The 25,959-nt window shown below is 39.8% G+C and overlaps 2 protein-coding genes across 8 annotated transcripts in view; one reads left to right on the top strand and one right to left on the bottom strand.

The window, feature by feature from the left end:
• Ash2l (ASH2 like, histone lysine methyltransferase complex subunit) overlaps nt 1-25,959 on the bottom strand; it is a 50,890-nt gene that overhangs the window by 9,405 nt on the left and 15,526 nt on the right. For 3 of the 7 annotated variants that reach the window (XM_078031208.1, XM_078031209.1, XM_078031213.1), the window contains 7 exons: nt 25,119-25,336; nt 20,811-20,978; nt 20,346-20,539; nt 14,600-14,692; nt 13,390-13,488; nt 12,141-12,200; nt 7,756-12,048 (listed from right to left, as the gene is read on the bottom strand). In XM_078031208.1, coding sequence (XP_077887334.1) covers nt 11,941-12,048; nt 12,141-12,200; nt 13,390-13,488; nt 14,600-14,692; nt 20,346-20,539; nt 20,811-20,978; nt 25,119-25,336 — 940 coding nt within the window. In that variant the 3' untranslated portion in view covers nt 7,756-11,940. Of the gene's footprint in view, nt 1-7,755; nt 12,049-12,140; nt 12,201-13,389; nt 13,489-14,599; nt 14,796-16,238; nt 16,774-20,345; nt 20,540-20,810; nt 20,979-25,118; nt 25,337-25,959 lie in introns of those variants that run through there. The other 4 variants (XR_013430434.1, XM_078031210.1, XM_078031211.1 and 1 more) reach the window with 3 other exon arrangements.
• On the top strand, nt 1,102-9,320 carry Star (steroidogenic acute regulatory protein). The gene is made up of 7 exons (XM_005338383.5): nt 1,102-1,272; nt 2,927-3,037; nt 3,319-3,440; nt 5,406-5,564; nt 5,708-5,892; nt 6,624-6,717; nt 7,326-9,320. Exons 1-7 carry the CDS (start codon nt 1,209-1,211, stop codon nt 7,437-7,439), a joined length of 849 nt encoding a protein of 282 aa, XP_005338440.2. The 5' UTR covers nt 1,102-1,208; the 3' UTR covers nt 7,440-9,320.

Below are 25,959 nucleotides of genomic sequence, written 5' to 3'. Positions count from 1 at the left end.
AGCCAGGGGCAAATCTAGTGTGAGTCTTTCTATTCACAGTATTCTTACCAGGTGAATCTGGCTTAATAGCAGCCTTATGGTCACCCTTGAAGGGAAAAGATTTTATCAGCAGCATACAGGCTTGGAGAGAATCTCCCTCACTGTGCTGAGTGATGGTGTGTGGCCCAGCAGAGGCAACTTGGGGTCCCGTGAGTCCTTGCTTAGCATCACAGTCCCCAAAAAAATGTTTATGAAAACTGGGACAAACATCCCATCTTTCTGCACATTCCACATTCCAAGCCACACAGCACAGCTTGCCCAGCCTCAGCTGCTCAGGGGAAGCATGAGAAAGAGGGCAGGGTGTGGCCCAGGTGCAGGTTACTCTCTGCTTTGGGAACTTACACGCTGAAACCCCCACTCAGCCCAAGGTGTCATCCTTGTTCTAGCATAACTCAGAATAGGGATTGCAGAGGTGGGAACTATCAATGGATAAACAAAAAAATGAACAGCTGAATGCAGGGGGGGGGGGCACAGAAGGAAGCATGTACAGATGTTCAAAGGCCAGAAGACTTGGGTTATGCTCCCAGTCCTGCTGCTGGCCAGCTGTTTGACCTTGCACAAGTCATTTCTGCCCTCTGGACTCAAACTTCTCATCTGTTAAGAACAGGAGTCTAGTCTCCAGCAGCTTTGACTTGTGCTGTTCTCTTGGAAGATTCCCAGGTCCACTCTCTCAGTGTTTCTCAAAGTGCAGTGGGCAGTCCACCACATACCTGTTCTACAATCGCCAGGGCACATTTTTTTGCCTCAATTCCAGACCTATTGAATTGCGAGTCAGAAGGGCTTCACAGCACTTTTAAAAACTTTTGAGCACTGTGTGTCCTATTGTAAGTTGCCCCATCTCAACCACCTGTTTTCCCTTCCATCCACTGAATCTGGCACCAATCTCTCCACTCCCTTTTGCGTACTCTACTCCCCCCCAACGCTCCCCAGCAATGACCAGAGCAGCAGCATGAGGCAATCGCTGTATCCTTGACCCTGTCCTCTGCACAGTGAGTGATGGCTTTTTCTTATCTCCTGATGATGAAGCACAGCCTTCAGCCGGAGGCATTTAAGGCACAGAACAAATGGTCCAGGCTGCAGCTGCAGGACCCAGAGGTGGAGGAACAAAAAGCCACCTTTGAGAGCAGAGGTGGCGGCAGCATCAGCACTGCTACATCTGCCAGAAAACAATGCTACTAGCAACTTTCAAGCTGTGTGCTGGAAGCTCCTACAGATACATGCGCAACATGAAGGGTGAGTCCCCAGGGGCAGAAGGCATAAGGCGCCTACCAAAAGCTCTTAGGCAACTTGGTTAGTAAGAAAAATAATGGAGAGGGGCATGAAGAGGGAAAAAGACCACCAAGGCTCTGATCCCAGTTGTGCCTCTTACTGAGTGAGCCTGGGCAAATTTCTTCCCCCTCTAGACCTGTTGTCCCACCTGAAGAATTGGACTAGATGTCCTGCCCAGATTCTGTAATTTCTAGTTTTCCCTCCAGGGCTCTCATTGTTCTTGAACTACTTTTGTTTTTTCCTTGCTGGTACTAGGCATTGAAGCTAGGGCATCAAACATGCTAAGCAGTATACTGAACTACATCCTCAGCAACCCCCCACCCCACCCCCCACTTTTTAATTGAAACTAGGTCTTGCTAAATTGCCCAAGCCAGCCTCAAACTCACAATTCTTCTGCCTCAGCCTTCCAAACAGCGGGGATTATTGGTGTGCACTTATGCAACTAGCTTCAATTATTCCTGACTATGCCTTCCTTCTGGCTTATATCAAGGGTACCAGAAAAGTCTTGGCCACAGTGGTAGAGGCAGAAATAAATCTTGATTCCAGAAAGCAATGTTGGTAAGCCTGAGACTCTATCAGGGAAGGGACATGAGAAGTAAGACAGCAGAAGAGTGAGGTAAAGAGAGAAGTTAGAAGGGACGGGGGAGGTCATGTCAGTCTTGTTATCATTATACAGCCAGGAAGAACCAAACAAACAAAATTAAAAATCCCCTGCTGCCATGGAAGGTCACACAAGCCTATGTAGAGGAGACCTTTCAACTCATCCTGAGTTGAATTAGGTTGGAAACTGCTTAAAAGCCCTGCAGCCCAAAGTGAGGCTGCCCTCACTAAATTGACTGGATTTACCTGGCTCACAATCTGGTGGCACCCAAAGCAGCATCCTCATGAAAAGGGTCCTATCTGCTAGTAAGTACACAGACATCAGATATCAAGGGATGAGTTTCTTTTCTTTTTTTTTTTTTCAAGTAGCAGGGATTGAACTCAGGGGCACTCAACCACTGAGCCACATCCCTAGCCCTATCTTGTATTTTGAGACAGGGTCTCACTGAGTTGCTTAGTGCCTTGCTTTTTTTTTTTTAATATTTTTTAGTTGTAGATGGACAGAATACATTTATTTATGTGGTGCTGAGGAGCGAACCTAAGACCTCACACATGCTAGGTTGAGTGCTCTACCACTGAGCCACAACCCCAGCCCCATTAGTGTCTTGCTTTTTGCTGAGGCTGGCTTTGAACTCCAGATCCTCCTGAGCCACTGAGATTATAGGCGGGAATCACCACACCTGGCCAGGGGATGGGTTTCTTGTATTCTCCTGTAGCTGGATTTTTCTGATTAAACAAATATTCTCCAGATGCTCTGGTATACAGCCCGTCTTGACAAGGCCAAGCTTGACTACCCCAGATGGAAAGTAGATTTCTGGGCCCTGAAGTATAATTACTGAATTATGCATTGAAGACCTGGCCCTAGTTCAGTTCTCTACTAGGAATCTGCGTTTCTGATCAAGTCACTGGATCTCCAAGACAATTTCATTGTCTGTGAAAAATGGAGGGTCGGGGTGGAATGGTGCCTCCCTAAGGGGCTTTCCAGCTCCTTGGCAACAATTTCCTTCCCTCCCTGTAGGGCTGAGACACCAAGCTGCTCTGGCCATTGGCCAAGAACTGAGGAGAACACTGGGGAACCCTACCCCCAATGTGTGGATTAACCAAGTTCGGCGTCGGAGTTCTCTGCTTGGTAAGTGTTGAGGCTCCTTGGGCTTCTGTCAGTGGAAGAGGCCCCTAAGGTGAAAATGTGCATGGGGCTCTGATGCCCTCCTACCCTTTCCCACTATGAGAGAATATTCCCATCCCGGAGTTTCTCAAGACCAGATCCACTGCTGGTCACCAGATGGGACCCTCTGGCTTTAGTCTTGGTTCTTCAAGAAAAAAGCATATCCAGAAATCAAAAGGATGCTAACTTGGTGGGAGGCTGGGACACTGAAAGGATTCTCTCTCCCCCCTTGGCTATATATCCAGGTTCTTGTTTGGAAGAGATAAGTGACCAAGAGCTGGCCTATATCCAGCAGGGAGAGGAAGCCATGCAGAAGGCCCTGGGCATTCTCAGCAACCAGGAGGGTTGGAAGAAGGAAACCCAGCAGGTAAGGGTGGTTTTGCAGTTCCTTATTGTTTCACTACCATCCTTGAAACGAGCTGGGGCCACTGCTCCCAGGTTTCCTGTTTCATGCAATAGTTACTGGGCAGTAAGTAGTTTTGAGATTTCTCCTTTTCCAAGAATGTCCTTAGATAACCTTCTCTCCTCATAATACTCATTTTTTGAAACATTATCCTTATATTCTTAGCTACCCTCCAAATACATATACACCCATTTAGAAAAACCATGCAGCAGGGACTGGCTGTGCATTAGAGGAATCAGAATCTTTAATGTTAATGAGCTTACAGGGATAATGTGGGCTGGACTAGTTGTCTGGAGTTCTCTGCTGAGCACAGCACCCTAACTGGAAGCCAATCAGTAACAAGGCTTGTGTTAAAGTCCAGTGGCTCTATCACTGGAGACCTTGGTGGCTTTATCTTCAGCAAAAGCTGACATGCTACCCATGACTCAAGGTTCAGGTGAAACCTCTCCTTGCTCAAGTTCTCAGAATAATGTAGATAAGAGGCTAATAGATTGGGAGTCAAGAAACCTGGGATCCGGATGGAGTTGTGGCCTAGTGGTAGAGCACTTGCCTGGCATGTGTGAGGCCCTTGGTTTGATCCTCAGCACCGTATATGAATAAATAAACGAAATACAAGATCCACTTAACTTAAAAAAAAAAAAAAAAACCCTGGGATCTGCTGGACCCCATGGTACATGCCTATAATCTCAGCAATTCAAGAGACCAAAGCAGGAGTATTTCAAGTTTGCAGCCAGCCTCAGTAGCTTAGCAAGACCCCCAGCAATTTAGCAAGACCCGCTCTCAAAATGAGAAGGATTGGGAATGCAACTCAGTGGTGAAGAATTCCTGGGTTCAACACCCAGTACAAGAGAAAAAAAAAAAAGGAACCTGGGGTCTGGGATCTAGGCTTAGCACTACTCTTAGCTAGGGGTTCACTGACCTCTGGCCCCACATTGTTCTGGTGTGAAAACAAGATACTTAACTAAGTAATGAAAAATTGACCACTACAGTTTCCATCAGGGTTGGTAGATTCAAATATTGGGAAGTCACACTGTCATTGTAAGGATTGAACCATTAGACCACTGAATTTGGTTTTAAATATTTTGAGATTCAAATCTCAGGTATATAATTTGCTATTTAACCATGGTCAACTTTCTTAATCTGTTTTGATATTTACATTGTGTAATGACTAAACCAAGCTAACATCTAAAACAAGATATTGAACTAAAAAATCTGAAAACCCCACTCAAAACTGCATATATATGACTGGCCATAGACTTTTTCCACTCCTAGGTCTTTCAGGATCTTTGAGCTTCTGAAGTCAATTGGACCTAGCCAACATTCACTTCCATCTCAAAAAAAAAAAAAAAGGGGGGGGGGTGTCAACTAATCACTGTGGTGCATACTTATAATTCCAGCAACTAGGGAGGAAAATCACAAGTCTGAAGCCTGCCTCAGAAACTTAGCGAGGCCCTAAGCAACTTAATAAGACCCTGTCTCAAAAAAAAAAAAAAAAAAAAAAGGATTTGGGGGGGTGGGTGCTGAGGTGGGGCTCAACAGTAGAACATTAGCCTAGCACGTGCAAGGCCCTGGGTTTGATCCTTAGTGCTACATAAAAATAAATAAAATAAAGGTATTGCGTCCAACTCAGACTTAAAAAAAAACAAAAAAAACACACAGATGAGGGTGTAGCTCAGTGGTACAGTCCTGGGTTCAGTTCCCAGTACCAAAAAAGAAAAGAGGGAAGAGGGCTGCAGGCAGGCAACCTGTTCCAGCCTCTGGCAGTTGTGTAGTTTGTGGAACCAGGGATTACATCTTTATCCAGGCCTGATAGCAGTCCAGGTAGGTATCCTTGCGCTTAGCTTGGACTTCCTTTTGCTGATCCCCTCCCTTTCTTGCCTGATATAACTTGCGACTTAGACTCTAACCTCTACCTACTTTCTCTGGCAGGCAAATGGAGACAAAGTGTTGAGTAAGGTGGTTCCAGATGTAGGAAAGGTGTTCCGGCTGGAGGTGGTAGTAGACCAACCCATGGAGAGGCTCTATGAAGAACTTGTGGAACGCATGGAGGCGACGGGAGAGTGGAACCCAAATGTCAAGGAGATCAAGGTGAGGGAAACCCAGGTATGGGTGGCAGGGACCTAATAGGGCCCAGTCTGAAATGTGGGCCAAAAAAAGGTTCCCAAGCTGTGGGTGGTGCTTAGCCTCAGCTATAGCTAATTAATGATTCTGGTTCCCTTATGGATTGGTAGGTCTTGCAGAAGATTGGAAAAGATACAGTTATTACCCATGAGTTGGCAGCAGAAGCAGCAGGAAACCTCGTGGGGCCCCGTGACTTTGTGAATGTGCGTTGTGCCAAACGCAGAGGCTCTACCTGTGTTCTAGCTGGCATAGCCACACACTTTGGGGAGATGCCTGAGCAGAAAGGTGTTATCAGGTAATACTAGCAGTAGCCTCAAGATCCTTTCCTCTGGCTGGGGATATAGCTTAGTGGGTAGAGTGCTCGTCTGGCAAGCATAAGACCTTGGGCTAAATCCCCAGCACTGCAAAAACAAACACGTCCAAAATTCCTTTCCCTCTTACACAGGCTGATGGGCATTCACTTTAATATGTGATGGAGTGAATCTCCACAATTCCAATAAATTAATCCTTGGTCCCCAACCTCAATTTCCTTTTATAAGATTCGCAAAGAGAGGGAAAAAGACAAGATTGGCCCTATGTCAACAGCTAACCAGTTTATTTGATCTTTCCAGTCTCTGAACCTTAATATAATATTTTCCAAAGCAAGGGGTAAGACTGAGGTTCAGCTGGTATTCTAAAGTATGTAGGTACTGGAGGTTAAAATATTGAAATAATTCACACCCCAAAGAACACCATAGACACCTAAATTTCTTAATGATACTACCACCCTGCGTTCTTTCCTTGACCTCCCTGCAGTCTGGCCACCAAAGGGTACAAGTACAATAGGAGGCCTCCAGGTTCTGCTTCAGCTACAACCAACTTGTTCTAAAGAGTTAGTAACCACATCAACTGTTAAGTCAGTACCCTTGAAGAAGGGTATTTCCTGCTGAGAATTAGAAAAAAAGACAAGGTACTCCAGAAATGGGACTAGTATAGTCAGCATAAGAAAGAACTGATTCATCTCCTGGTTGACTTTTCATTTACCAGAGCTGAACAAGGTCCCACTTGCATGGTGCTTCATCCGCTGGCTGGAAGTCCCTCCAAGACCAAACTCACCTGGCTGCTCAGTATTGACCTCAAGGTGAGGGGTATGGGAGTTGATTCAGGGCTAGAGATAGTAAGGAAAGTGAGCTCTTCCCAATCATATAATAACAGAAAGAAGCCTCTTCCATTTTTGATAGTACAGTTGCTTAGGAAGGGACTTGAGTGATGGCCCATATGCTATCCTACCATCTCAAAATCTGCAGTGGCTGACACTTATCAAATTTCAATTGTATAGTAACATCATTTTAGAGAGAAGGAAACTTAGGCAGGGCATAGGGCATAGTAACACACACCTATAATCCCAGCAACTCAGGAGACTAAGGTAAGAGGATTGCAAGTTCAAGGCCAGCCTCAGCAACTTAGTGAGGTCCTAAGCAACTTAGCAAGACCCTGTATCAAAAAAAATAAAACTGTTGGGAAGACAGAACTTAATATCTGTCTTGACAGCAAATCCTGTGCTTCTGACACTGTGATGACAATAAGGCACCAAAGTAGTCCATCCTTTGACCCTGGTCATTTCCAAGGTTGCACCTATAGACAGAGTTGGAAGATGAAGTTCCAGGCAGCCCATGTGTGTGATAGAGTGCAAGGTGTCTGGAATAGCACACCACCCAGAAGATGACCAAATTCTCTTATCTTCTCCAGGGGTGGCTGCCAAAGAGTATCATCAACCAAGTCTTATCACAGACCCAGATGGATTTTGCCTATCACCTGCGCAAACGACTGGAGTCCAACTCTGCCTCTGAAGCCCGCTGTTAAATACCAGCCTGCTATTCCAGTATGTGTTTCTGCCCTGGCTTGCACACGGATCAGGAAAATTCCTGTTGAAAGTCTGCAAGTCTGTTTAAGATCTTCATCTGACAATAACAGAGGGGGTGGAAGAGTATAATACTACGACTCAGACTGGTAAAAGTCTTACAAAGCAGCCAGGCACAGTGACACTTGTCTGTAATCCCAGGGACCCGAGAGGCTGAGGCAGGAGGATCTTGAGTTTGAGCAAGCCTCTGCAATTTAGTGAGATCTTATCTCAAAATAAAAAATAAAAGGGTTGGGGGATGTAGCTCAGTGGTTGAGAGCCCATGGGTTTAATGCCCAGGACCACCACCACCAAAAAAAAAAAAAAAAAAAATTAGAAATCATATGAGTCTCTATGATAAAGAAGAAACTTCTAACTCTATTTACTGATTAGCTGCGAAAAAAGAAGGTTCCCAAGAAAAATACTTGGGCCCTTATACACACACCTAAAAATATCTTTGAGTCCTACTGGCTGGTATGGATGTGGGAGCTGCTAAATTAGGGACTGGTTTTATGGGCTCAAGAACTCCATTCCCTGCAGGAGTGTGTGAACAATGCAGAGCCCTACACATGGGCTCTTTGCTCTTCCACCAACAAGGCACAGGGATACACCAAAGAATAAGCAATTCACCACAGAAGGTATCTTTCAGAAGTATATCCCCAGTTTCCTCAATGGAAAAATATAAAACTAATAATGAGACTGGTTTCCCTACTTATTTCATATGTACCAGTCAGAATAAAGAATCACAACTAACATGAAAACTTCAGTCTGTACTGGTTTTAAAGTTCTATTCTATAAAAAGTAGATTACAACTTGATATTATAAGAGTCCAGGACAAAGACTTTTAATTAAACTAAATCTCATTAAAAGGAAAGAAACTACAGGAGATTTAGATAATTTGATAATTTTGTTACCAGAATCTTTCATAAAAATTTAATTTTCATGGAAGAAGGGGTAACATGGTGATAGAAAATTCCCTTTTCCAGGATTTAGAGAAATTACTTTTTTAAATAAATATTTTATTAGTTGTTAGTGGACCTTTATTTATTTTTATGTGGTGCTGAGAATCGAGCCCAGTGCCTCACATATGCCAGGCAAGCACTCTACCACTGAGCCACAACCGAGCCCCAAAGAGAGAAATTATAAACTGAGGGGTTGGGGGTGTAGCTCAGTGGTAGTGTGTTCGCATAGCATGTGTGAGGCACTGGGTTTGAGGGTTTGATCCTCAGCACCACATAAAAATAAATTAAATAAAGGCATTGTGTCCATCTACAAAAAACCAAACAAAACAAAAAAACTGAAATAGGACTATCTTACTACATATAAATAGAATGAAAAATCAACCATTACCACCTGAAGCATTTCCATTCTAGGTTTAATAGCATGGATGACTTGCACCATCTGGAAATAGAGATTTAGTTTATTTATTAAATAAAATAGCAGCAGTGGGAACACTAGTATTTATTGAGGTATTAAAATTTAACAACTGATATTTATTATAATTTATTCTGATTGTTTCTTAGTCCATTTTTGGCATAGATGAAATTGGTGTTTATCCAGGAGCTTTAGAGAGGGAGGACAATTGTAGAGGAGTATTTCTACAATACAATCTCTCACCACCAACCAAGAGAAAACAGTTACTGGCTTAAAGATATGCTGAAACAATATGGGCACTGGTTTCAAGAGAACAGATGGACAGTAAAGAAAGGAGCTTTCAACAAACACCATGGTTTTAAAATGGATTACAGTTTGTTCTTTCAAACAATGTTAACTATGTCTTTGTGATGTCTAGGGAAAGATTTTCCCACTTAAATTTACATTTAAATAAAATAAGTTGTCACTGATATGATTGTGAACTATGTGAAACAAAACAGATGAGAAGTAGTCATTGAAGCCTTCAAATGAACTCATGTTAATTTGAAGACAGGGCCAGTGGTGGTGGTACATGTCAGTAATCCCAGCTACTCAAGAGGCTGAGATGAGAGGATCACAATTTAAAAGGTCAGCCTAAGCAGTTCAGACTCTATCACAAAATATAAAATGCAAAAGGCTGGGGATGTAATTCAGTGGTAAAGTGCCCAAGCAATCTCAAACCCCAGTACCAAAAAATAAAAAAAGCAAAAAAGGGCTGGGAGTGTGGCTCAGGCGGTAGCGGGCTCGTCTGGCACGCATGCGGCCCAGGTTCAATCCCCAGCAGCACCACATACCAACAAAGATATTGTGTCCGCTGAGAATTTAAAAAAAAAAAAAAAAAAAAAAAAAAAAGCAAAGAAGCATGCACAACCACACACACCACAAACTCTTTTGAATATGAAGTATTAATAAGAAATTCACTATTTCTATAATCTCCAATTTATGAAAGTCAAATATACAAAAACCTAATCTTATAATTTAGAAGAGTGGGTGTATAACTTATATATGGTCATATATTACAAAAACTTTACCTCTAGCTTCCTCTAAATAATATCACCCTCAGTTTCTTAGAGTCCTTCAAACTCTGATGATCTAAAAACTTTATAACCAGGTCTGTCCTTTTAAGACCAAGCTGATAGAATCTGATAGGCTGAGACCCCAGCCTATAACCATACTGACTGTGTTAGGTTTCCTGTTAAGATACAGAATGGACAAAACAAAAAACCTGGGTGATTCATTAGAAGACAAATATGTTTAGTCAAGGTCATTGTGTTAACATATCAATACTTATTTGAAACTTAGGGAATTTCTTTCTTTCTTATTTATTTATTTACGGAACCAGGGATTGAACCCAGGGACACTTAGCCACTGAGCCACATCCCCAGACCTTTTTATTTTTTATTTTGAGACAAAGTCTAATTTGCTTAGGGTCTCTTCAATTTGCTGAGGCTGGCTTTGAACTTGCCATCCTCCTTCCTCAGCCTCCGGAGTTGCTAGGATCATAGGCGTGCACCACTGTGCCTGGCAACTTGGGGAATTTCTTAACAGGGAAATAAAAAGATATTCAGAAAAGCAAGAGTCATGATACATGGTGATGCTGTGGCAACATATCACCTATGTCCTAGTGAACAGCTCTATTTGTTAATCTAGGTGGAAATTCACATGCATCAGTCTTTGGGAAATCTTGGGAACTACATTTGCTACAACACTGACATGTTTAAAAAGACGGGTCAATTGTGGTGGTACATGTCAGTAATCCCAGCTACTCAAGAGGCTGAAATGAGAGGATCACAACTTAAAGGTCAGCCTTAGCAGTTCAGACTCTGTCACAAAATAAGAAATGTAAAAGGCTGGGGATGTAACTCAGTGATAAAGTGCCCTTTCATTCAAACCCTGGTACTACCACCACCACCAAAAAAAAAAAAAAAAAAAAAAAATACACACACACACACACAGATCCCCAAAGGAAGACTCATTCTTATCTTTTAGCTTTAAGGAGTTATAAACTGCACTTTTTTAGGAATGAATATAAGGCAGGAAAAAAACCTGCACATATCAACATCATGTTCAAAAAGTTTGTTTTATGATGGTGCTGGGGACTGAACCCAGGGCCTTGTGCATGTGAGGCAAGCACTCTACCACGTGAGTCATATCCCCAGCCCCCAACATTATGTTCAAAAAGAAGAGCTGGAGGGGAGACTATTACAGACCTTGTAAACTCCTGTTCTTCTCAAGATTGTAATTTTAATAGGACAAAGGGGAGACTTGATTTGGCTGTTGAGATTAGGAGCAGCAATAGAAGAGGGGTTAAGATATAAATCAGAAACCTAACTCTTCCTTCCAAGTGCTGGCTCCCCTTCTTCATATTACCCACATTTCTGACATTGTCACTGAGAGGAACCCAACCTGAAGGGAAGCCAAGTACCTCACAAACCTGGAAACAAGTTTTATTGGGGAATAGTTCTAATTATGTTAAAGCTGCAGGCAAGTTTATTTCAACATTACAGTTCTAGAGACCCAGGAGTTTCAGAGATCCCAGTATTGAAAAAGTTATTTCAAAATTAATAACCAAACCCACACCAAAAGGAAATAGCTTTTAGATTGGTTTGAAATGTACAGCCACTGATTTAAGCTCCTCTCATAAACAGGCTCAACATCTCCATGGAAATCAAGTGGGATGGAGTCAATGCCCACAGGAGGAAATGTCTTAAATAAGTTAGCTACTTGGACAAGATTATTTACTCCTTAGAAAAAACAGTAAGGTAGTAAGTCCCAGCTGGCAGGGATGTGGAAGAGCACCAGTTTTACAGGGAGCTTGTGGGATCCTGGGGTCACAAGTTGTTTATGGCACACAAAACAAGAGTCACTGGAAGTGGGCAGGGAATGTTGAAGGGTAGGGGTCTCCCGCAGCCTACTCAGCCTTTTAACTTGCTGAAAATAGAGGCTGTGTTCTGTAGCATCTTTGGGAGAATATCTGACAGTTAGAAAACAAAAATAAAAACCCTGGTCTTATTCCCCACAAAGTCTGTGTCTGGAAAAAAAGAGGAATGGTCAAGGTTCCCAGGGGGGACTGCGCCTCCCATCCACTTCTGTCTCCACATGATATAAGACATCAGCCAGAGTGTGTTCTACCACAGCACCCCAGCCCATGTCACTCATCTGCAGGAGAAATAAGAAAAAGGGTGATTAAAAGAGCCACAGAAAGAAATAAAGATGTTGAGGATGCATGCAGACATTTTACTGTTACTTACAGGGTGGTAAGTGAGATCCTTTGGAGGATACTTGAAACATGGTCCAAAGTTAATGGAAACCTGGAGTGAATTTAATTCAATCAGGCATGGAAAATATAAATAAAATATTGGAAAGTTAATGACATGGCAAATTTTTCACTTTAAATGTATATACTCAGGGTATTAATGGAACAAATGAGATGCATTAGCATTGCTAAAAGTTATCAATATCCAAGTTACATAAAAAATTAGGTGAAAACAGCTGGGTGCAGTGGAACACACCCATAATCCCAGACACTGGGAGGCTGAGGCAGGAGGATTGCAAATTTATCTGAGCAACTCTCAGGAACTTGGCAAGGCTCTGTCTCAAAATAAAAAAATGAAAAGGGCAAGAGATGCAGCTCAGGGGTAAAGTGTCTCTGGATTCAATCTCTAGGACAAAACAAAACAAAACCTAAGATTTCTTTATTTTATCTTCTTCAAGGATAGCTACCCACAAACAACCAAAAAAAGTAGAAATTTCCATGTTAACTTTTAAAACAAACTAGTGCTAATGATCTAATGATAATCTCTTCATGCTGGATCATCTTTTTTTTTTTTTTTTAAGTATAATAGCTACTCTAAACTGATTTATGCATGTATAATGGTTTTTGTTTTATTGGGTGAGTACTGGAGGTTTTTAACCCCGGAGTGCTCTACCAGTAAGCGACATGCCCTGCCCTTTTAATATTTTGTTTAGAGATAGGGTTCTCACTAAATTGCTGAAGCTGGCTTTGAACTCAACAATCCTCTTGCCTTAGCCTCCCAAGCTGGGGGGATTACAGACCACAGTGCCTGGCAACTTGTATTCTTTACAATGAAAAAGGATCCCACACAGTGTATTCAAAGGAAAAGTAAAGTACACACTAATTGCATGATATTTATCTACACAAGCAAATACTTCCTAAAACCTCAAGTGTTTTTGGAACAGTTTTTTAATTTTTGTTTTTTGGTGCTGGGGAATGAAACTAGGGCCTCACACATGCTGGGGAAGTGCTCTATCACTGAAAGCTACATCCCCAGTCCTTTTTATTTTCGTTTTGAGACACGGTCTTGCTAAGTTGCTTATAACCTCACTAAGTTGCTGAGGCTGGCCTCGAATTTATGATCCTCCTGCCTCAGCCTCCTGAGTAGCTGGGATTATAATGAATCCAGCTAATAGCTCTATCATCACACCTATTGAAAATACTTCCCTCAAATTCTGTTCAGAGGATGAACATATAATACATACCGTGCAGCTCTTGTACAGTGAAATGGCTGGAAAGTAAACTCCTTCAAAAATATCTTTGTAAGCCACACCTTGATTGACACCATTTTTATAAAATATTATCTGAAATAAGAATCATGGTTTTACTTCAGAACTTAAAAAAAGAACAAACAAAAAAGAACTCACTTGAAGAATTAAGAAGTACTGTTACTGGACTGCCAATAATCTATTCTAAGAATAATATATAGCTTGTATAACAATATTTTATATTTATAGAATATTTTAAAACTCAATGTACGCATGCGCTACACTTCAGTGGACTTCAGGTTTCTTATTTTTCTGAATTCCTATGCTACACATATCAAACGGTTGTACTTCCTATTCCTCATTATATTGTGCCTGTAAGTAATCTATCTTCCATGTAAATCGTTATTTCTCTGAAACATTTCAAGTTCTTTTTTTTTTTTTAAATTTGAAGTTCTCTTAGAAATCTGTCATAGTCTTCAAATATTCATTTTCTTTGTTCTCTCCTACAATTATCTTGAATATGCTCTCTTAACCACCAGGAATATCTCGTTGTCCTTAGATCTCTTAATGGTTTCCTCTGTGTGTGTGTGTGCGTGTGTGTGTGTGTGTGTGTACACATATATACCCCCACCCCCAAAATAAGTGGAACTGTACTTCTTTCTACTACTGTCCAAGGTGACTTCACAGCATTTTTAATGGAAAAATGTTTATAGCCCAGAACTTTCTTCCACCTGCTCCCCTTACCCTTTTGATTTTTGGCCCTGAAGGCTGGCCCAGGACTGTGCTAGGACTATGAGTAATTATGTCCCCAATCTATTACCTAGGAAGGGGAGGCAGAGAGAGTTCTAGAGCATTAGCCAGCGTCTCCCCCTCCCCTAGCCCATGTTCCTCTGTACATGATATCTCTGATAAAGAATAAGGACATCTCACTTGCTTCCTTAATTTCCTGTCCTTATCACACTTCTCTTTTCTTTACAGAGTGTTCCTGACAGAACGCTATCACCCCTCTAATAGCTACACCATGGTACCACAGCAAGAGCACAAAGTCTGTAGGCAGGACTGGGCACTTGCTGTGCTGCTGCCTAGATATGTTACCCTCAAATCCCTGTATTCTCCTTTGGGCTTCATCTTTTCACTTTTATCACTAAGGGACAGGTCTCAATCTTCAAGGCCTTATAATTCTGTTGTTTTTATGACCATGACTCACCTCACTATGGGGTGTCTGCTTTAGGCTCTTCTCTGCTTTATCCACAAAGTCTTTTTCCTCAAAATACAAATAACTTTTGAACTTTATCAAGGCCTTGAAAACCGAGGGGGGGAAAAAAGGCACATTGAAGCATCAGATGCATCATCATGGAGAAAATAAAGTCAGACTCACACAAATAGCACCAAGTCCTTGTGCTCTACAACAAAAATTAGAAACATTTGCCATTGAGTTTTGCTAGATATTGAACTACTATGCGTTCATCCATTGAACTACTTGAACTAATATACCAGCCATCCATTTAAAAAAAAATTTTTTTTTAGATGTTGATGGACCTTTATTTTATTCATTTATTTATATGCAGTGCTGAGAATCGAACCCAGTGCCTCACACATGCTGGGTAAGTGCTCTACCATTGAGCCACACCCCTAGCCCCTCCCATCCATCAATTTTTTGTTAAATATTTTCAAAAGAGGCCACTACTAAGGGCTGGGGATGTAACTCAAGTGGTAGCACGCTTGCCTGGCATGCGTGCGGCCCGGGTTCGATCCTCAGCACCACATACAAACATAGATGTTGTGTCAGCCGAAAACTAAAAAAATAAATATTAAAAATTCTCTCTCTCTCTCTCTCTCCTCTCTTTAAAAAAAAAAAAAAGAAAAGAAAATCTCTCTCCTAACCTTCTCAGAAAAATAATTTAAAAAAAAGAGGCCATTACTAAGAAAATTTGTGAAGAAACAAATACGTTTAAGTACACATTCTCACCACAACAAAAATGCCCATAAAAGAGTGAGCCTAAATTAACTTATACTGTTTTCCCCAACAATCTCAGTGAAAGAAATAACAATTTTACAGAGCCTGAACTCCTTATTCTATAACATTTTAAGGACCACTTTCTTGCTCCTAGTTTCCTGTTTCTCCCACAGGTGGCCTCTGGGTCATCTCTTTCCAATAGCTGATTTAACTATTCACTCCCAAATATATACATTATTTATTTAATAATTCCTTAGCACATACATGTATTAAGCATGATAAAAAGCCTTCATAAACGAGCTGGGTACAGTGGTGCACACCTATAATCCCAGCAACTCAGGAGGCTGAGGCAGGATGATCACAAGTTCAAGACCAGCCTCAACAACTTAGCAAGACTCTGTTTCAAAATAAAAAATAAAAAGGACTGGGATATAGCTCAGTGGTAGAGTACCCCAGGGGGTTCAATGCCCAGTACCAAATAATTTTTTTTAAAAAATCAAAGCTATATAAGCATATAAAATGAAGAGTATCTCTCTCTCACTATGCCTCACTTGAGTTTCCCATGCAAAAAATTTACAACTCCAACTGGGTGTGGTGGCACATGCCTGTAATCCTAGCAGCTTGGGAGGCTGAGACAGGAGAATCCGGAGTTCAAAGCCAGCCTTATCAGTGGATAGATGCTAAGCAATTCAGAGAGACACTGTCCCTAAATGAAATACAAAATAGGGCTGGAGATGTGGTTCAGTGGTTGAGTACCAAAAAACAAAATCACTACTCCAGTGTCCTGGTATTACTCTTTCAGAGACTCTAAAGTATATGAGTATCTCCAAAATTAAAAAACACAAACAATAAAAATATACACAAGAAAAACATGCAAAGAAACAAGTCATAAAATGCAACAATACTGTTAATTTTGTTTTGTTTCTTGAGTTTTTCACACTCAATAATATACACCAGAGAGCATTTGTCCCTCAGAACATATGTTGCTTTTAAACAGATCTATAGTATTCTATTGTACAGACATATTACAAATTATTTATTCATTAAAATCAAATGTTCATAATATAATTAAAAAAGTGAATAATTTTTGGGGCTGGGGATGTGGCTCAAGTGGTAGCGCGCTCGCCTGGCATGCATGTGGCCCGGGTTCGATCCTCAGCACCACATACCAACAAAGATGTTGTGTCTGCCGATAACTAAAAAATAAATATTAAAAATTTCCCTCTCTCTCTCTTTCTCTCACTCAAAAAAAAAAAAAAAAGAAAAAAAAGAAAAAAAAATGAACTATTTGCTGAAGATCAAATATATATGGTATTCAGGGCTGGGGATGTGGCTCAAGCGGTAGTGTGCTTGCCTAGCATGCGTGCGGCCCAGGTTCGATCCTCAGCACCACATACCAACAAAGATGTTGTGTCCACCGAGAACTAAAAAATAAATATTAAAAAAAAAAGTGAGTAATTTTAACAATTCCTATAGAATCCACCGAAGCTGTTAACTACAGACCAGGAATTAGTGTGGTGGTATACCTTCCAGGGTTCCAGATGGTAAGACGGGAGATGAGAGTCAGTGGTGTAATGCAATTAATAAAATGATATATTGGGCTGCTCATTTTTAGAACAAAGTTAGAGGGCATCTACTACCAAATTTAAAGACTTACTCTAAAGCCATAGTAATTTGGACACTGCAGTACCAGCATAAAATACAATAAATAGATTACTGTAATAGAGTCTAGAAATAAACCTCTAGTTAATTTCCACAAAAACACCAAAGAATGGTGCTGGGGTTGTGGGTCAGAGGTAGAGCGGTCGCCTAGCATGTGTGAGGTACTAGGTTCGATCCTCAGCACCATATACAAAATAAAATATTGTGTGTCTATCTATAACTAAAAAATAAATATTAAAAAAAACCCCACACCACAGAAATCCAATGAAGAAAGGAAAGAGATTAAAAAATGGTGCTGGAATAACTGGATATTCCTATTGGGGGAAAGAAATAACCTTGACTTTCACATTATACATAAAAATGAACTCAAGATAGATTGGTGACCTAAACATAAAAGCATAATGTTTTCAAAGGGTAATATGGGAGAATATTTTCGTGACTTGATGGTACCCAAAGATTTGTAGGTCACAGAAAGAAATAGAACTATAAAAGAAAAATCTGAGAAATTAATCTTCATAAAAACAAAAACTTCAGATACCAGTATAAAAATAAAGATACAGACTAGTAAAAAAATTTTTTTTAAATATCACAGCTAGGGGCTGGGGATGTGTGGCTCAAGCGGTAGCGCACTCGCCTGGCATGCGTGTGGCCTGGGTTCGATCCTCAGCACCACATAAAAAGATGTTGTGTCCGCCAAAAAAAAATAAATACTAAAATATCACATCTAGGGCTGGGGTTGTGGCTCAGTGGTAGAATGCTCGCCTAACACATGTGAGGCTCTGACTTCGATCCTCAGCACCACATAAAAATAAATAAAATAAATGTATTTGTCCAACTACAACTAAAAAATAAATATTTAAAAAATTAAAAATAAATATTACATCTAGCCAGGCATAGTAAGGTATGCCTGTAATCCCAGCCACTTAGATGGTCAAGGCAAGAGGATCACAAATTTGAAGCCAGCCTCAGAAACTTAGTGAGATATTGTCTTAAAGGGCTGGACATGTGGCTTGGTGCTGGGTTCAATCCTCTAGTAATACAAAACAAAAAATATCTGACAAATGACTTCAAACAAATGACTAGATAAATGAATTAAAAAAGAGGCAAAATATTTAAAAAGAAACTTCATGAAAGATAAATGGCCAATAAGCAAAAGAAAAATGCTAAATATCATTAGTCATCAATGAAATGGTAATTCAAGCACAAGAAGAGGACTGAGGTTGTGACTCAGGGGTAGAGCATTTGCCTAGCATGAGACACTGGGTTCAATCCTCAACACCTCCTAAAATAAAATAAAGATATTGTATCCACCTACAACTAAAAAAATAAAATGTAAAAAAAAAAGACACAAGAAGATATATATCCATCAAATTGCTAAAATTAAGATGACAATAATAAATGTCACCACCTAAAATTCTGGGGTTGTGGCTTAGTGCAAAGGGCTTGCCTCAGAATTTTGTGTGAGGTTTGGTCCCCAGCACCACATTAAAAAATAAACAAAATAAAGTTATTAAAAGAACACACTACATAACTACATTTACATAAACTCAATAGGCAAAAACTAAAGTATGATAGAAAAAAAATTAAAATATTCATTGGATCTACGGTGTTAGGGATGGGAACTAGAAAGAGCAAGATAAAACTTCTTGGACTGATGTTAGGAGTATACATTTTTTTCAGCCAGGTGTGGTGGCACACACCTGTAATCCCAGCAGCTTGGGAGACTGAGACAGGAGGATCTTGAGTTCAAAGCCAACCTCAGCAAAAGTTAGGTGTTAAGCAACTCAGTGTCTAAATAAAATATAAAGGGCTGGGGATTTGCCTCAAGCGGTAGCGTGCTCGCCTGGCATGTGTGCGGCCCAGGTTCGATCCTCAGCACCACATACAAACAAAGATGTTATGCCTGCCGAAAACTAAAAAATAAATATTAAAAAATATTTTTTTGAAATTTAAATAAATAAATAAATAAAATAGGGCTAGGGAGATAGCTGCGTGGTCTAGTGCCCCGGAGTTCAATCCCCGGTACTAAAAAAAAAAAAAAAAAAAAAGAGTATATATCTTCTTTGTTGTTTGGTTCTGGGGACTGACCCCAAGGTGCTTACCTTTGAGCCACATTCTGGCCCTTTTTATTTTTTTATCTTGAAATAGGGCCTAAATTGATGAGAATGGCCTCAAACTTGGGATCCTTCTTCCTCAGGCTTCTGAGTTGCTGTGATTACATGCATGCATTACCACAACCGGATTATTTTCAGGTACTGAGAATTAAACCCAGGGATGCTTTTCCATTGACTTACATCCCCAGTCTTTTTTTTTTTTTAATTATAGATGGATATAATATCTTTATTTTGTTTATTTATTTTATGTGGTGGATCAAATTTAATTATTTTATTTGGTGGATTTTATATGAGGATCAAACCCAGTGCCTCATATGTGAGAGGCAAGCACTCTGCCACTGAGCCACAATCTCAGCTCCCCAGTCCTTTTTACTCGAGAGAGGGTCTTGCTAAAATGCCCAAGCCAGCCTCAAATATACAATCTTCCTGCCTCAGCCTCCCAAATTGGTGGGATTATAGGTTTATACCACCACACCCAGCCAAGAGTTTAAATCTTGATAGGAATTTAGGTCAGACTCAAAACTTAATGAGTGTTCACTATGAAATTGTATATTTCGTTTCATATAAATTTTATATGTAGTTAATTATATGCATCCTGAAGTACTGAGAGGCAAGTGTACTGATGTTTGCAATTTTCCCTGTCATAAACATAAATAAATAGATAAATAAATAAATAAATAAATAGACAGGGATGGGTCTGTAGCTCATTGTCAGAGCACTTGCCTAGTATGTGTGAGGCCTGGGTTCAATCCTCAGCACTGCATACCAGTAAAATAAAGGCATGCTATCCATACACAACTATTAAAAAAAAAAAAATACTGGATGGATACATGGATTGAAGAATGAACAGATACATCCTAACTGGTAACACCTTTTTTTTTAAATTTATTTTTTAGTTATAGGTAGATACAATATCTTTATTTTATTTTTAATATCTTTATTTTATTTTTATGTGGTGCTAAGGATCGAATTCAGTGCCTTCTATCTCTGAGCCACAACCCAGCCCCTAACTGGAAACATCTGATAGAATTTAGATGACGATATTCAGGTACTGACTCTCAAATTCTTTCAACTTTGTTATTATGTCTGAAAATGCTTATAATAAAATGTGTAGGAAAAATATGAAAGTGGTAAGTCACAAGAAAACAGAGGTCATATCTATAGTCACCACTGACACAGATCCTCAAAGCCAGAAATCCATTGCAGGAGGGCAAACTCACCTTATCCTTATAAGTATCAGGCAGTGACTTGGCTGTCTCTGTGTCTTCAGGAAGATTGATATAAAATCCCAGGACATCCCCCTGTCCATAGCCAGAAGAGTAGTGTTTTCCAATAGACTGGTGAAATTTGGTTCCTTTTTTGCTTCTCCAAGAATAACTAAATTTATCATAACCCAGGGGAGCTTGAAGGTTACCTGTCTCAATAAAAAAGATATATAGGAAATCAGAGGACTACAAGTGAACTCTGGTTTGCAAAAGGAAAAGATTCTACTCCTTTTTATTTTATATTATTTGTCAATTCTGTAAACTGCTTATAAACTATTTTTCAAAAGTATTCCAGAACTTGCAAATCAGCTAACCCTTCAGAAACTGAATTTTATGATAAACACAGCAGTCTTAAAACTAAGCCAGATAGGTCTAAATCTGTCTATCTGCTGTGATGTCCACAATATAGCCCCAGCTTACCTAGAGGCTGGGACCAACCCAGTCTGGCAGCAGTGTCTGGTGGCATCTCATCCACGGTGATTTCAAAGTACCAGGCACCTTTCCGCACTCCATGAGAAGCCCGAACCATGGAGTAGCCCTTTTCTCCAATAACAGTCAGACGGTCGTCAGAGATTTTTAACTGTGGAGCTGCAGTGATGGACATTAAAACAGAAGCCTTCAACTTATTTTTTGAGGAATTTAGAGACATAGCCCCTTACACTCAAGATAAGACAATAAAAGTCAGGAAAATCAGGTCAGATGTTCAAAATGTTAGTTCAGGAGTCTAAAATCTCAACACAAGATCCAGACAAAAGAGAAAGGAAGAAAATGTTAGGTTGTCTGTCTCTTTTCTTCTTTTTCTGTGCAGGGCTGGGGATCAAACCCAGGGCCTCTTGCATGCCAGGCAAGTGCTCTAACTGTGGGGAGCTATATTCCTAGCCTTTGGTCTTCTAGTTTTTATTAAATGTAATTATATTTAAGATAACAGGTTAAAATTACATTGCATATCCCCTAAAATATAACAAACCAATTGTAATGTGTTTGGATCCTGATTTGAATAAACCATCCTTTAGAAAACTTATTTTTTAGGTATTGGGAATTGAACTCAGGAATGCTTTCCCCTGAGCCACATCCCAGCCCCCCCCCCTTTTTTTGAGACAAGGTCTTGCTAAATTGCTTAATGCTTTTCTAAGTTGCTGAGGTTGGTCTCAAACTTGTGATCTTCCTACCTCAACCTCCTGAGACATTGGGATTTACAGGTATGTGCCACCACACCCAGGAAGATTTAACTTTCTAAGGTTTGATGTAGCTCAGTGGCAGAGTATTTGTCTAGCAAAATAAGAAAAAATATAACGCTTTATCTTAAAACAATTTCGGATATTTTTAAAATAGCAGCAGCCAATTGTGATGGTGTATGTCTCTTATTTTGAGCTATCCAGAAGGCTGAGGCAGGATGATAGAAAGTTCAAGGCCATATTCAGCAACTTAGCAAGGCCCTGAGCAACTTCTAAAACCTGTCTCAAAATAAAAATAAAAAGGCAGCTGGGGTTGTGGCTCTGTGGTACAGCGTTTGCCTAGCATGAGTGAGGCACTGAATTCGATTCTCAGCACCACATATAAATAAATGAATAAAATAAAGGGCCTTCAATATCTTAAAAATATATTAATAAATAAATAAATAAATAAAAGGACTAGGGATATAGCTCAGTGGTAAAGTGCCCCTGGGTTCCATCCTCAATAAAACAAACAAACAAACAAATAAATAAAATTAAAAAGAGCTAGAAATGTAGCTCAATGGTAAAGTGCACCTAGGTTCAATCCCTGACTGCAAAAACAAAAACAAAACAAGGTTATAAGGAAATAAAGTCTTTCTCTACATGGCTGGTGGGAATGTAAATCAATAAAACTTTCTCTCTCTCTCTCTCTTTTTTTTTTTTGCATTACTGGTGATTGATGCCAGGGCCTCAGGCATGCTAGGCAAGCACTCTTTCATGGAGCTACAGTCTCAGCCCTTTTAAAAAATTTTATTTTGATAAAGGGTTTTGTTGGGTTGCCCAGGTTGGCCTTGAACTTGGGGTCCTCTTGCCTTATCCTTCCTAGTAGCTGGACTTACAAACATGTACCAACATATCAGGTAAGTTTTTTTTGTTTTGTTTTGTTTTTAAGTACTTCCTTACTTTCCAACATCACAAGATGTTCCTGTTTAATCTTGTATTTTCTGAAACGATTCATATGAATAGGAGAAATAATATAGGTAATTGGGCTGGGGATGTGGCTCAAGTGGTAGCGTGCTCGCCTGGCATGCGTGCGGCCCGGGTTCGATCCTCAGCACCACATACCAACAAAGATGTTGTGTCCGCCGAGAACTGAAAAATAAATATTAAAAATTCTCTCTCTCTCTCTCTCTCCTCTCTCACTCTCTCTTTAAAAAAAAAATAATATAGGTAATTACCTATAACTATTCATCTAAGTCAGTTTTCTATTGTTAGAGAAAGAAGTTACCAACAACTGAAGGGGAAAGGCTGGAATGACCCTCCTCTGTTGTTTGACTGAAATTTCCAGCATCAATATAAATTCAGTACACCCATTTGTTATGTGCAGGTAAGTATTCATACACATTATTTCCCAATTCTGACCACTGAGGGTGTCTAGAAGCATCAACACCCAATAATAGTGAGCATGCTCAGGTATTTGTTACAGCAACATAAAACAGATGAAGATAATAGCTAACACTGAGATATTAATTTGTAAACATTGTTTTCCAATTAAAGAAAACAAGGCTCTGGGCTGGGGTTGTGGCTCAGAGGAAGTACATTTGCCTAGCATGTGTGAGGCATTGGGTTCGAGTCTCAGCACCACATAAAAATAAAATAAAGGTATTGTATCCACCTATACTAAAAAATAATTTTTTTTTTAAAGAAAAAAGAAAACAAGGCTCCATGAAGAAGTAGTGATTACTAGGCCTGGGAATAGAAAATACAGATTAGTCAGGAAAATATTGTGAAGTCAGAAAGTAAGCAAGTACTTAAAAAAAAACAAAAAAACCCCACGCTTATCTAAAGAACACAAGAAGCTGAATGTTGGTGGCTCACGCCTATAATCCCAGCAGGAGAGGCTGAGGCAAGAAGAGCCAGCCTCAGCAATATCATCTCTAAATAAAATATAAAAAAGGGCTGGGGATATGGCTCACTGGTTAAGTACCACTGGGTTCTAAAAAATTCCTGGTACTAAAAAAAAGAACACAAGAATCAACCTGAAGAAACGAAGCTGGAATAATGTAAGCAACAAAATAATCAAAGTATTGGATTATACCCCACAAAATAAAATATCTGAGTACTTGCTAATATAACCAATTAAATAAATAAAATGAAGAAGGAAAAGAAGAAACAGAAAATCATATGGCAGATATCCACAGAAATAATTACTACAGACAAGATCCATGGAAAAGTATTAAATTAGTGAAGAAAACTTTATGGAGAAATAGGATATTTGCATAATCTCAAATTTTCCCCAAAGTATTTATTAATAATAAAAGGAAAGACAGTAAATTTACAGTGGAGAAGCCAACAGAATTATCTTAAGTAAATCACTATAGTTAATATAATCAATAAAAAATCAACATCATGAACCACATGAGATAATGCAATGAACAGTAATAATTTCTTTACTCTTCCTCAAATTGCATAACCTCAGTCTCATCATGAGAAAACATCAGATAAACCATCATTGAGGAACACTTGATAAAATAACCAATAAAAAGTATCATGGTCATAAAATGTAAGCAAAAGACATTAATGGAAAAACTGGTAAAACTTAAATAAGGTCTTTAATTTGGTTAATTAGGTTAAGTATCTCTTATTATCTAAAATGCCTGGGACCAGAATTGTTTCAGATTTGGGAGATTTTCCGATTTTTTTTTTTTTTTTTAAAGAGAGAGTGTGAGAGGAGAGAGAGAGAGAGAGAGAGAGAGAGAGAGAGAGAGAGAGAGAGAGAGAGAGAGAGAGAGAGAATTTTTAATGTTTTATTGTTTAGTTCTCGGCGGACACAACATCTTTGTTGGTATGTGGTGCTGAGGATCGAACCCGGGCCGCACGCATGTTAGGCAAGCGTGCTACCGCTTGAGCCACATCCCCAGCCCCCGAGATTTTCAGATTTGAGAATATTTGCAAGGACTTTATTTGGTTGAGCATCTGTACTACAAAAATCCTAAATCTAAAATCCAAAACTTTTTTTTTTTTTTTTTGGTATGCGGTAGTGCTGGGGATTAAACCCAGGGCCTTGTGCATGCAAGGTAGGCACTCTACCAAGTGAGCTACATCCCTAGCCCCTGAAATCCAAAACTTTTTGAGCTTCATGTTGGCAATCAAAAGGTTCCAGATTTCAGAGAATTTGGGGTTTTTGGATAAGGAAAAATCAATTTGTAGTATTTACAAATGTTAATTTCCTATTTTGATTAACTGTGCTAGGATTGAATGTTACCATTAGGAGACAGTTGAAAAAGAAATTCTCTGTCATTTTTTTGCAACTTTAAGTTTAAAAATCAGTTAAAAAATAATTTTTTTTAAAAAAAGATGTATAAAAAGGCTAGAACTTATTTAAAAAAAAAAAAAAGAAAGAAAAGGACAGAGATGGAAATTATTGCTGTACATCCTGGCTGAGTCTAGTTAAAGATGAGGGGTAGGGTACTGGTAACAAACTGAGATGTGTATTTAATCCTAGACTGGGCAAAGCAGGTGACAGCAGTTCACAGCAACCCTGAGTTTATATGATCATTAATACCTTACATACCTCGATCATGTAGGGCTAACAAAACCCGTTCATACAAGCAGGCTCTGTAAAGATCTCCAGGAATAGGTTTTCCTGCCCAGCAGTCAAGTTCGAGTTTCTCAGGGTCAGGAGCATGGGGATCAGGCTCAGCTAGAATATACCGATAGCCATCTTTGTTGAAGGGGTGCTCCAGAGGGTAGCCATGAGGGGGAAGACGCTGAGCAGAAAACAAAGGGTCACTGCAGAAAGGAAAAATAAAATTTGATGTCACATGCCTGTAATCTCAGGTACTTGTGAGGCTGAGGTAGGAGAACTGAAAGTTCCACACCAGCCTGGGCAACATAGTTACACACCGTATCAAAAAAGAAAAAGAAAGTAAAACTGCTATAGTTCAACAGCATTCTACTCTGTAATAAAGGCCTCTGATTTTTTTAGATCTCAGCTGGAACACACGAATCAAAATTAATTTTCAGGGGCTGGGGATGTGGCTCAAGGGGTAGTGCGCTCGCCTGGCATGCGTGTGGCCAGGGTTCGATCCTCAGCACCACATACAAACAAAGATGTTGTGTCCTCGGAAAATTAAAAATTCTCTCTCTTAAAAAAAATTAATTTTCATAACTCAGACCATCCTGCCCTCTGGAGGCAAAATAGGGAAATTAAAGGGATTAGCTTTATTTGGCAAAATGGTTTTGGTCACATTACTTATAGTCTATAGGGAATGGCAAGTGATTTGTCAGGGACTGACCACTCCTGGTGATTCTTAACCATAAACTCTTTGTTGTTTACAAAATTTGGCCAGTACATATTATTAGGGGAGAAACGGGGAGTGATTTAGTGTGGGTTCCTTCAGTTATTATTACAA

This window comes from Ictidomys tridecemlineatus, chromosome 14 (assembly GCF_052094955.1).
Source record: "Ictidomys tridecemlineatus isolate mIctTri1 chromosome 14, mIctTri1.hap1, whole genome shotgun sequence".
In the NCBI taxonomy this organism is placed as follows: Eukaryota; Metazoa; Chordata; class Mammalia; order Rodentia; family Sciuridae; genus Ictidomys; species Ictidomys tridecemlineatus.
The sequence above is the reverse complement of the archived record's forward strand: the minus strand, read 5'-3'. Positions and strand labels throughout refer to the sequence as shown.

What these genes read in the sequence shown, in the direction of transcription:
- Star (XM_005338383.5), top strand. Translation starts at nt 1,209, where the DNA reads ATGCTACTAGCAACTTTCAAGCTGTGTGCTGGAAGCTCCTACAGATAC. An exon ending in GCGTCGGAGTTCTCTGCTTG is followed by an intron (nt 3,038 to 3,318) that starts GTAAGTGTTGAG and finishes CTATATATCCAG; the next exon opens with GTTCTTGTTTGGAAGAGATA. An exon ending in GGAAGAAGGAAACCCAGCAG is followed by an intron (nt 3,441 to 5,405) that starts GTAAGGGTGGTT and finishes TTTCTCTGGCAG; the next exon opens with GCAAATGGAGACAAAGTGTT.